Raw genomic sequence first — 12,206 nt, 5'->3', positions numbered from 1 at the left:
CTGACTACAACCTCCTGTCAGGTAGTTGTAGAGGGTGATAAGGTCTCCCCTGAGCCTCCTCTTCTCCAGGCTGAACACCCCCAGGTCCCTCAGCCTCTCCTCATGGCACTTGTGCTCGAGTCCCTTCACCAGCCTCGTTGCTCTGCTCTGGACCTGCTCCAGCCCCTCAATGTCCCTCCTGAGCTGAGGGGCCCAGAACTGTACACAGTACTCAAGGTGTGGCTTCATCAGCACCAAGTACAGGGGAAGAATCACCTCCCTGGTCCTGCTGACCATGCTTTTCCCAATCCAGGCCAGGATGGCATTGACCTTCTTGGCTACCTGAGCACAGTGCTGGCTCATGTTCAGCTTTCTGTCTATCCAAACTCCCAGGTTCCTTTCTGCCTGGCTGCTCTCCAGCCACTTTCTTCCCAGCCTGGAGCGCTGCATGGGATTGTAAAACATTTTATGCTTTAATATATCAGAGCACAGAAATCAATTGTTTGTTAGTTTTATCAATGCAATTTTTTTCAATTTCCTTTTCCCACCCGATCTTTTTTTGCAACATTAAGAAAAGTACATAACCTTTGTCCAAAACGGACACTGCACCTGTGCATACTTAGAAATTATCCACTGCCTTCCAGTTTGGTGCGTTCTGTTATTCATTAGCAAACAAACTAGGCTACCCAGCTTGTGTGAAAATGTAAAAACAGAGTATCAAGTAAAATTTTCTGAAGCCCAAACATCCATGAACCAGATGTCAATTCGTATTTGCTTAATACCCCCCACCTGGCCAAAAAGCCCAACACCAAAAATACCCCAACAACACAGCACAGAAGGGCAGGATACAACTGTTTGGGCAGAATTTACCCAGTGTTTCAAAGGAGCCAAGTCCCCTATTAGAAACCTGTCCTAGGTTACAATGTAGGCTGTAACAAATAGTATGTATTCTATTATCATGTTCACAAGCTGTTAAAGCAGGTGGGGCAGTGCTCCTACCATGTTATACCAGTTATCTCCTACCATGACTCATCCTTGTTAACTCCCTCAGGGGGCTATCTCTGTTTAATGGGCTGTCAAGGACCCATCCCATCACCTATAGAATTACATCCTCCCATTGTGAGATGCTTCACCCCCAGGGGAGGAGCCAAGCATCCCCACCTGGATATAATCTGGGGTTTGGACCAGCACAGGGAGCCCATACCTACTGGATTCCCAGAAGACAAGAGCTACCACTGGACCTTCAGGTGAAGACCAGATCTACAGGATCACTGCTCCAACAGTACGATCGCTCCAGGAGGACTGCAGCCACCATTTAATTGGACTACTACCAACACCCTGACAGGGTGTCAGGTTGCTTTCAGACTCTGTCAGTGGTTTCTTTTTGCACTGTTGCATTTGTTCTTTTGTTTTCCCTATTAAATTGTATTTCTGACTGGAATCCCTCACTGGTTTGCTTTCAAACCAGCACAAAACCTTAAGCAAATAGTGGAGTCCAGCAACAGAACTATTTCATTCTTGGACATCCCACCTCTGTAACACTGGCAATTCAAAGAACACATATCCAGTGATCTGGAGTAAGAATCACACACTGAGACCAGTGCCCTAAATCAGATTCCTTCTTAAATATCGGACTTCTGACATTCCACATTTAATACGTTTGTTTAGCGAAGTGCTTCTGTCCTCATGCTACAAAGCATCAAGTCCATGGCAAATTTTCCAAAGCAACCTAGAAAGTTTATTATATAATTGGAGGAGATGGAGGTTTTTAGCATTTTCCTCTAAGCATCTATTTTCACCCTGGCATGACCGTGCCCTTCATTTTCTGTGAAAAAATCCCCAGCACAAAATCAATGTGAGACTGTATGTGTAAAAAAAAAAAAATCTGTTATCTTTGCTGATAAACCTTTCTTGGAACTGTTTTGAGGGGATCAGGCCTGCTCTGAGGTTAGTATCTCCAACACGCTTTGCTTGCCACCATGTGGGATCATCTTGGCTCACAACTTCGAGGACATGTCGTCTCTTAAATGGCAGTCCAGCCTCCTGGCAAGGAATGGCTCTGTCTTCTTTGGGATTATAACAGAAAAGCGCCCTCATGAACACCTTCAAAAGAAATTAACACATCATTTCTTCTTGTCCTATTTGGAATTTCAAACTGCATTTGAAAGGCTTTCCTCAATACTAGCACTGATACACTTCATCTCTCCATCAACTTTACTGCACTCAAACATGGAAACCTAGCAAACAGCATCTGTATTTTGACTTACTCCCTCATGCAGAAAAATTAACTTTTAAGTGCATACCCATTCCTTATATATTGGCATTGTGGAACATGAAACTCCAAAGATTAAAGTCCCAAGACACACAGATTACAGTCCACATTAACTGCAAAATGCAATAAACAAATGGGGGAGAAAAAAAAAGGGGAGAAAGAAAACTTCAAAACATAGGGAGAAAAAAAAATGAGGGGAGAAAACCAAAAATGGATTTATGGCAGAGTTAATCAGTTTTTATAAAGACTGTCATTAAAATGTTCCTTCAATGCATCAAAATCTACTATTTAACTTTGGATTTGTATCTTAAAACTATTTAACACATTACAGGAGAAGCACTTTAAAAAGTGATTTATGGGCTTCAAGGAAAAAACAGGCAACCAAGAGCAGGGAACCAGAACGAGAAACTGACAGAGGAATCCTGTAAGGGAGCAGCTGAACAGTAAGTCATTGCTGATGGAGGAGGGCAGATGCAGCACTCAGAGATATGTGCTCATGTTTGCAGTGGGCTAATGGGATCACATGATGAGTGCAGCTCTGTGCATAGGTCTGCTTTGACTCAAGTGAGTGGCAAAATGCCCAGAGATAATGGGCAGATTGCAGCTGTCATGGTAAGAGGAGACTAGCAGGAAAACCCATTTTAATTTCGTGAACCAAGAAACAGCTAGACTTCAGAAACACTATGAAAGAACATGTGCTAAGATGATGAAGAGGAGAAAAGTCATCCAAGTAATTCTGCTGAATAAGAGGGTACCACCCAGGAAAGCGCTCTTTGTGGTTCAGGTATGTGCTGTGACACTTCTCCCTGGAACTGCAGCAATCTTGCATTTACAGAGATGCATAAATGTGTGCTTCCGTACTTCAGTTACACACCTTGCTATCTTTCAGACGATCTTCTTCTTTGATAGCTGGAATTATCTTTAATGTTATTGACCCCTGAGACTGAGCCTGAGAAAGAGAGAAATGATTTTACTCTAAAAGCAGGACAAGGATACAATGCAGACTATTCAAGCTCCAGTTAAGGAGCTAGCGGCTGTCTCTTCTTCTCAGAACTTTTAACAGGCCAAGCTAATGCACTGTTAATAACAGAGACTACCATTATGCTCCATGAATCCTCCACAGCAATGCCTTGCTCATGGAGACATCTGCAGTAACTATTTGGCTAGACCATATTAAGATCTGCATTAAAATTCTTTCATTTGCTTTTAGCAACTGCATTAATTTCTTGCCTACCGTTCACAGGGCATTAAATACTTCTGTGCCTGATGGTACAACACTAACTAAAGCTTTTGCAGACTAACCATTTTGAAATGCTGCTTTGAAAAATACTGCTGTGTTTTCCCCACATAGTGGTTCACCCTAAGGTACTTTTCACCTTAGAGTGAAATGTAAATATCTACAAAATAAACATCTACTTTCAGTCTGGAAATCTTTGCTAATAAGTGTCAAGTATTAGTTACAGTCAAATAAAAAGCACTTCTAGGTGCTTCAGAAATCTAGAGTAGATTTATCTGATCTAATTCAGATGCCTTGTTGTGGATGAGATTAGCTGTGTAACAGAGAAGCCTGCTATTCATACAGACTAAAAGGGAAACAGACAAACACTGGTACCTCTGAAAATAATAAACATGGAAACTATTTCACTGCAGGCATTAATTTACATAGGGCAGATGTAATTAGCAATGACACAGGACAGATTTAATCAGGTTACACAGGACAGATGAACAACATCTCAGGGTCCCCACAAACAAAGCTTTACACACTATTTCAGAATATGGTTTTGATACCCACCCACCCTCCCAAAGTTCAAAGCAGCCCCTGTCATTATTGAGGATTATTTCCATCTAAATTTAAATCAGGTGCTGCAACTGACTTCAAATACTTCAGTCTTCTAGGGTTGCAATTCTCCTTACTGCGTCCCTAACTCTACTGCACATCAAGACAAGGGGCAAACACGTCACAAGAAAGTCAGAGGTAAAGAAGCTAAGAGCTGTGACACTTCCCACCAGTATTTGTGGGTATTCAGGTTAGAGAAACTCAAAGCAAGCATTTGCTAATGTCATCAGGAATTTGCTGGTAAAGAACAGACTGACAACTCCAGCAGACACAAAGCCAAGACTTTCTTCAGCTTCCTAACATACTGTATTATGAATAAACTGCTCATCTCCTAGGAATGTACTTTTAATTTGCAATTTGCTTGTCATAAACAAAGCATTAAAGGGAAGTTCTTGACAGAGCAACATGTTAGCTTTATATGTGTATCTTACTTGGTACCGATCCAGTTCGCAGAAGTTTCTGAAGTCAAAAGGAGAAGACTAATCCACTGGGAGAAGAAAAACTCTTAATGCAAAGACAAGCAGGGATTGCATCTTTTAGCTCTATATTTTAAACTCATGGTTAAATTTCATCATCTACTACAATTACTAGATCACCCAACAGAAAAGATCTTGAAATGAAAATCAGTGCAGACCAAAATCTGACTTATTTCTTCCGGTCGTTTATGAAGCACAGTAATACCATTGACTTCTCTTAGTTCATCTCCAACATGGACAAGACCTGAAAAAATGGTAAGTAAATTAAAATAGGTCTACAGACTGGAAAGCACTGCTCCTCTGATGTCCAGCCTAAGTCATTAGTGTATACCTCTTCTCCTCCCTCATCCAGCTTAATGAATTTAGGATTAGAGCCAAGCACCTTTGTCAACAACATGACTTGAAGTCTCCTGCCCTTATTCCATATAGCGTTTTTTTTCATGCAGCAGTTTCAAAGGATACCAGCATGCAGATGGACATGTGGCAAAATACTCTGGAAAAACCACTACCACTCTAGTTAGACCAGCATTAAGAATGCAAATCTGGAATAGTTTCATGAGGATGATCAAATCTTGTACAGCCAGGAGACACACTGCTGGCAGGAATGACATGCCTGTCGGCTGACAGATGAACACTACACAGTCCCAGCATGAATGCTGAACTAGTTCTTTTTAGCAAGCCATAAAGAGGCTCTTAGAAGTTTTTGGTTTGCTTATCCAGTTAAGTAACAAATGTTGTACTTGTCTTATATACAGCTACCCCTAATCAACACAAAAGAATTTCTCAGTAAAGCAAACAGAAAACAACACATGATACACCAAATAAACCAAGGTAGTAGATTAAAAGTAAAAAAAACCCCTTTTCTTTCTTCTAAAGCTCAAACCAATTCTCCCATCTCCATTTGCATTTTTCATAGCAGCTATTTTAGAAAAAAATACAAGTAAAGTAATAGGTTACTAAAGAAATATAAAAATGCTAAGCATATGCTTAGAAAACTTCAGAAGTTTACAAATGACATTTAAAAATCCCCTTCTCTTCAGAAATTTACCACTGCGATCAGCTGCACCACCTCTCATGATTCTTGCTACAATCACAGCTCCTGTATGCTCATCTCTTCTGATGGTAGCTCCCTGAAATAAAACATCCCGCCCAGAAACAGTGAGAGATTTGCTTAGAATACAGGAAGCAGTGCAATAACATGTATGCTAATGTGTCTTTTCAACTGGAATTAATTTCTCCTATAGATTTTCTCTTTCTCCTTGAAAATTTTCACCATTATTTTGTCCACACCACATGATAGGAAGGTGTGTGCACCTCATATTCTGCTGACTTGGCTGAGTGCTTACACTACCTACATTACTGTGGTGATTGAAGTCAGTCAAGTGTCCAAAACAGAGTTTGTTACAACAAGCTTTCTTCTCTTCTGAATCTTCATACAATATAATCAGCACTTTTACATATAAAAGTAACAAAACCCAAGTAATGAGGTATTTTTTTCCCCCTTCTGGTACCTATGCTGGCAATATAAAGCTTTAATCAGGAATTAAGTAACCGCTCTCTTTCACTACTGTCACACAAAGAGCAGATTTCTTCCTCAACACAACTGTTTTCTCTTAGAAAATCAATTCTTCCATTTCCATTTGTACAAAACTAGTCCCTCAACAATGTAATGTTTACATACAGGCATCAAGCACACTCTTACCATACCTCACTGACTTTCATGCAAATTAAGATACTAAGTCACTGAATGTTAGCTACAGCATGAAAGAATTAATATGCATGATAAGCATAATTGCTTCAACACATGCAGTGTTCCCTGTGTTAACTGGCCTTTTAAACCCAGGGCCATAAAGCATCTCAATGCAAAACTGTGAAGATGTGTTTACCAAAGTTTTCTTCTTATGTCATTAGCTTCAGAATATTTCTAGTTTTGGAAGACTATTTGACAACATCCTCGAGTATCTCCTCCATACTCACAATAACACACTTGCACTATAGTTTTATGATTAGAGATGGGTTATCTAATATGTACCAAGGGTTCTTTGTTTTTCACTAGTCGAACAATTTTCACTGATTCTTCATCAAAATCATCATCAAAGTTATCAGGTAGAGGTGGAAGGACTGGGTCAAAGTTCTTCTGTGCTACAGTGTCATGCACTATAAGCATTGCCTGCATAAAGGAAATAGAAAACAGTCATGTAATGGAGTAACTTAAGAGTTCTCAGTTCTCATGTTTCCAATATTACAGCAAACTTAAACTTCTTCCTTTCTACCCTCACCACAAAACTTACAAAAGAGATTTTTTCCAATATTACAGCAAACTTAAACTTCCTCCTTTCTACCCTCACCACAAAACCTACAAAAGAGATTTCGCAATTATCTTAGCCATCATGTAAACTATATACTGGTACTTGTTGAAATTTAAAATAAATCCAGGCAACAACAAAGCCCAGCCTAAAAAACCTCAGAAATGCAAAGAGGTATCCTTTTCTTTTCTGCTCCCTCAGAAAATATTAAGGAGGGGAGGGAGGGAAGACAACACGGTGGCATTATGCCAGAAAGGCAAATGTGTATTCTCAATTCCCTTTGCATCCTAAAGCCTGTGTGGAAAGTCAGATATAAAATCTGCAGTTTGCAGGAGGTCTTTGCTTTCTCTTAGGGATGCTTCAACGCAACTTTCCCATTACAAAATGCTCTACTGCAATTCCACAAAGGAATTTCATTAAGGTCCCCCGTGTGTTTTTTTACCTTCAGGTGTGGTGTTGACAACAGCTGAAGTAGCTCTTTTTCTTCATTAGTCACTGGTGCAGTCTGCAACTCTTCTATTACCTTAGAAATACAAATTTACAACCACAAAATTAGAGTCCACCAAACAAGATCATGCATTTGCATTTCTGGCAAGTGTTTGATCATCCATCACAACAGTGTGCACAGATTGAAACCAACCTCAATTAATAGTGCATGAAGCCTAAAAGAAACAGAAGTTGCTTCATCTGTTTTTATTGAATAGTACAGGAAGACATCATTAGAAATCAGAATCCTACTCCCTAAACATACATTTTAAGATTTACTATGCCAACATAATTTCAAGAATGAGTTTTGAAATTTTAAATTCTATATGGAATCCACAAATGATATGTGAAACAACACTCTTGTGCTTGTACTACAATAAAGGAGTTTAAACCTCTCTGTAATCACGTAGTATTACCTGTGTGGAACATGCACCATAACTTCTCTTGTTCCTCTGCAGAGCCTGGATACCAAAATATGCCCTGGAGTCTCAGGCCTTGCAAACAAAAGATTAGAGAAGTAATGGAGACACGTTTTCGCTGGGCTAATTGAGTGGTAGGAGAGAGAAGGCAGGGGATGGAGGCAGAAGGTATTGAGGCAAGAGACATTTCCTTACCCCTGGTTAGGAGTTCTAGACAGGGAAGTCGTACAGTTCTGTACAAAACTTCTCCTCTGTTGTTTTGAAGATGGAAATTTTGTACAGCGTGAAAGGCAGCAGTGCCAAAACTTTTATGAAGGCAGTGGACTCTATGTGACGAAGGGCAGAGGGGGTATGCTGCAGGTTAAGATGAGGCAGTGGGGTCTCCTGACCTTGCAAAGGGAAGAATTGTAGCTCATAAACCTTCCACAGCCCTTTGCTACTGTTTGGAAGGAAACAGGCCCAAAGCATTTGTAAAACACCCATCAAATGCAATGTAAATTTCACTTTTTCAGGCACATGGCATCATGCCACACACAAACCTAAAATACAACTTTGCTCTGTGAACAGACTCGTGGATGAATTGAGACCAGCCCTGTGGAGAATGACTTGAGGATACTTAATCACAATGTGCACTTGCAGCCAAGAAAGCCAATTGAATCTCCCTCAGTTCTCAGACCCCTCCCACCTGGATTACTGCATCCGGTTCCAGGGTCCCCAGTACAAAACAGACATGGACTTGCTAAGAGCACATCCAGAGAAGGGCCATGAGAATGCTCAGAGGGCTGGAACACCTCTCCTATGAGACAGTTGAGGTTGCTCATCTTGGTGAGTAGAAGGCTCTGGGGACACCTTATTGCTGCTGCTCAGCATATAAAGGGGGCTTGAAAGAAAAACAGAGAAAAGCCCTTTACCAAGGCCTGTAGTGATAGGACAAGAAGTCGCAGTTTTAAAATGAATAAGGGCGGATTCAGACTGGCTACAAGGAAGAATTTTGCTTTAGGACCGGTGGTGAGAGGTTGGAACAGGTTACCCAGAGAAGTTTTAGATGCCCTACCATTGGAAATGATCTAAGTCAGGTTAGACCGGGCTTTGAGCAACCTGACCTAGTGAAAGGTGGCCCTGCCCATGGCTGGGCAGTTATGCTAGATCATCTTTTAAGGTCCCTCCAACCTAAACCATTCTATGTGAACAGTAATACTGCTTGGGTTGTAATGTTTTTAAACCTGAATGGATTTAAGATAGAATGCTTAACTGGGACAGCCCATTGCCAAGAAAGGACTGAATGCTTTTTGCAGCCTTTCCCTTATGAAGGCCATTAATAATATCCTTTCATTCAACCTAACCCTGTTCATCCTCACTAGACACTTAATGACTTCGCATTTTTGAGTTCCCATTTCCTTGATCAATTATGAGCGAAACTAGCCAACAGATTACAGAGACAGCTGGGGAAGATGAGAACTACACATATAGCACAGTTGCAAAGCTTTGATTCGTTAGAAACGCAGGTGTACATAGTAGAAAAATTAGGAGACGAGGATTTTTACTCACATCTTCAACTAATCCTGCTGCACTATGTAAAACAGGAGTTGGACTCTGCCTTTCATAATGACGGAGTTTTTCATGAATCTGAAAAAGATCAGAGATATTTCAACAGAGAGATACAAAACTTCCAAAATATACCTACAGTGGCATACTTTTCTATTTAAGGAATAGAATTTTTCTGAGATGGGTCAGAAATATAATCTCTCTTGGTGCTATTATAGTTTCATTTAAGAGTCTTTAAGTTTTCTTTTTGCTCATGGTAGTTGCACAGACACCCAGAAAGTCTGTTAAGACTCTAGCAGCATAAGGGAAAAGATGAAGCCATTTGATACTACTTCTTAGCTACGGAGCACTGTATTTGCATTTCGGCAATCCGAGCAAAAATGTCTGGGGTTTTTCTGAACAAAATATGTTAAATGTCAGAAGATCTTAATGTCTGCGCTTAAACACACCTATGCTTTGGTCAGTATGGAATTCTTAAAAAAAAAAAAAGCAGCTTTGGCAAAGTAAATGGTTGATAAATCAAGGGAACAGAGAATAAGTAAATTGTAAGGAAAATATACATACATAAAAAAACTTTTACCTTCATCAGGTAGCTGAGACTCTTCTCACTGAAGACATCCCTAAGGAATCCCATTTCCTCTTTATGATTTGAATCAGGTCTTAGCTGAGATGTCAAAAGGGCCAAAGTTTCATGCAATCCTAAATTCAAATTCATGACAGAACAAAAGCTTTGTATATAGTGCTTCTCATGGGACCTTCTACTGCAGATTTAACATCTACTGCACTGACTTGGGTACCATCTTGGCGACTGTTAAGCTTGCAGAGATACTCATGTTTACCTAGCACTCGTTCTGTAGCACGCCCTCTGTAAGTGGCGAACACAGTTTAAGATGCAACATCTATCATATTAAGGCAAAAGCTACCAAAGCAATACATATTTTTAAAAACATTACCTTTGGAGTTTCCCCCTTCATGTCAAATACCCTTTGTTTCTAGAACAACTACCACTCTAACAAACTTGGAACAACCAGAGTGCCACAGCAGACTCACAAAACGACGGAACCGCCTCCTTTGCCGCACAGCTACCACCTCTACTTCCCAGCAACTTTGCTTACAAGCATTATCCTGCTCTTAATACCTCAGAGATACCTCTAATAAGCTAGGCCTGACCAGAGGAAGAAAGGACTGGTGCAAACTGCCACTGCAGCGGAAGCAAAGCTTGAGGCTAGTTTTCTAAAAAGTGCTTAAATCACTAATATCCCAATTTTGCAGTGCACAGGGCCAGAAAAATGTCAGGTTCTTCCTGGTGAACCATGTCTCAGCAGACAAAATCAAAACAAACAGGAAAAAAAAAAAGAAAGAAAGGGGGGGTGGGGCTCAGGCTGAAATCCGTTCCTGTGGGTATTCTCTCCACAAACCTTAGTGCATTTGGATCCAGGAGACTCAAACTCACTTCTGATTTAACACTATCATTTAGTACAGCATACTGTAGAAGCTGGCTAGCTAGCTTTGAAGGCAATCGCTGGTTTTTAAGTCAAAAGGAAGAATATTAACAAAGTTTACCAACCCCTACTCAGAAAATATTAAGAAGTGACACAGGAAGCAGCAGATATATATGGGTTGATCTTTAATAAACAGGCACAGAAGCCACTGTTATAGTGAGTGGCCCAAGTTTGTCCATAGGAACCCACCTACCATTCAGGTGCTCTAGGGTTCTTTGGAAAATAGGCGTGTCCTGACTATTATTTCATCTTTTATGCTTCACCTCCCTTGTATTCTTTCAGGTAACTGCTAAAAAATCTAGCTGAACTATCTTATTTTATTTTACTACAATTTGAATTAATTTCCCGTGTGAAACACATGCATTGAGATTTCAGTCAGTGTTCTGTTGAACATGCAGGTTAGTTACCTGAGTCTCCTGAGAGCACTGGCATGGCTTTGTTCTCAATCTTAAATCAACACAACAGTTTCTTCTCTCTGAACTGCAACTCAGAGGCAGTCCTGAAACGAGTAAAGACAATACCTAAGCTCAAGAATGCAAGAAAAATCGCAAGTATTTAAAAATAATAAATTCCTAGTACATCTTTCTTTCAAGTGTTCAGTTTAACCTGAAACAAGCAACTTTTCAGTACCTGAAGGGCCTACAAGGGAGTCAGAGAGGGACTCTGTGTTAGGAACTGCAATGATAGCACAAGGGGTAATGGATTCAAACTGAAGGAGGGGAAGTTTAGGTTAGATATTAGAAAAAAGTTTTTTACTCTAAGGGTGGTGAGACACTGGCACAGGTTGCCCAGGGATGTGTTAGCTGCCCCAACCCTGACAGTGTTCAAGGCCAGGCTGGATGAGGCCTTGAGCAACCTGATCTAGTGAGGAGGTGTCCCTGCCCAGGGCAGGGGGTTGGGACTAGATGATCTGTAAGGTCCTTTCCAACCCTTAAATTCTATGATTCTGCCACACAAGTAACAAAACGAAAAATATTATGTTATACAAATAACCATATCATATCTTGAATAAAGGTGATGGTAAAGAGAGCATCTCTGAAGATAATTTTCGCATGCATAAGTAACTGTCTGAAAAGGCAAAAAAGAACAGATGTTTAAAAGCACCAATAAGCATCACATGCACAAATAAAGAGAGCGTGCAAGACTATGCCACATGACAAGATGTTCTGGGGCTGCCTAAAAGCACATCTCAAAGAATTTACATCCCCCTGAAATTCTGATGCAGACCGTGCTACAACTACATGCAACTCACTAAAGCTAGTAGGACTGTCACTCTATCAACCTTGGTCATGTGCACTAAGGATGCTACAATAAATGAGGTTACTTTCACTGCTCAGAAACTGGTTTAGATTTCTCTTGTCACTGAAATCAAATGACTCCAGAG

At 40.4% G+C, this 12,206-nt stretch overlaps 1 protein-coding gene across 1 annotated transcript in view; it reads right to left on the bottom strand.

The window, feature by feature from the left end:
* Nucleotides 1-11,254, bottom strand: part of MPP3 (membrane protein, palmitoylated 3 (MAGUK p55 subfamily member 3)) — a gene marked incomplete at its 3' end in the record, with an annotated part of 11,804 nt that extends 550 nt beyond the window's left edge. The window contains exons 1-9 of the mRNA XM_009078107.1: nt 11,230-11,254; nt 9,901-10,019; nt 9,324-9,401; nt 7,313-7,393; nt 6,597-6,734; nt 5,613-5,694; nt 4,723-4,808; nt 3,126-3,200; nt 1,886-2,082 (exon numbers count right to left, since the gene is read on the bottom strand). Coding sequence (XP_009076355.1) covers nt 1,886-2,082; nt 3,126-3,200; nt 4,723-4,808; nt 5,613-5,694; nt 6,597-6,734; nt 7,313-7,393; nt 9,324-9,401; nt 9,901-10,019; nt 11,230-11,254 — 881 coding nt within the window. The remainder of the gene's footprint in view (nt 1-1,885; nt 2,083-3,125; nt 3,201-4,722; nt 4,809-5,612; nt 5,695-6,596; nt 6,735-7,312; nt 7,394-9,323; nt 9,402-9,900; nt 10,020-11,229) is intronic.
* Nucleotides 11,255-12,206: the final 952 nt, after the last annotated feature.

Source organism: Acanthisitta chloris, unplaced genomic scaffold (assembly GCF_000695815.1).
Source record: "Acanthisitta chloris isolate BGI_N310 unplaced genomic scaffold, ASM69581v1 scaffold29427, whole genome shotgun sequence".
NCBI classification, from domain to species: domain Eukaryota; kingdom Metazoa; phylum Chordata; class Aves; order Passeriformes; family Acanthisittidae; genus Acanthisitta; species Acanthisitta chloris.
Note: the sequence above shows the minus strand (reverse complement) of the source record. Positions and strands in the feature narration are given on the sequence as shown.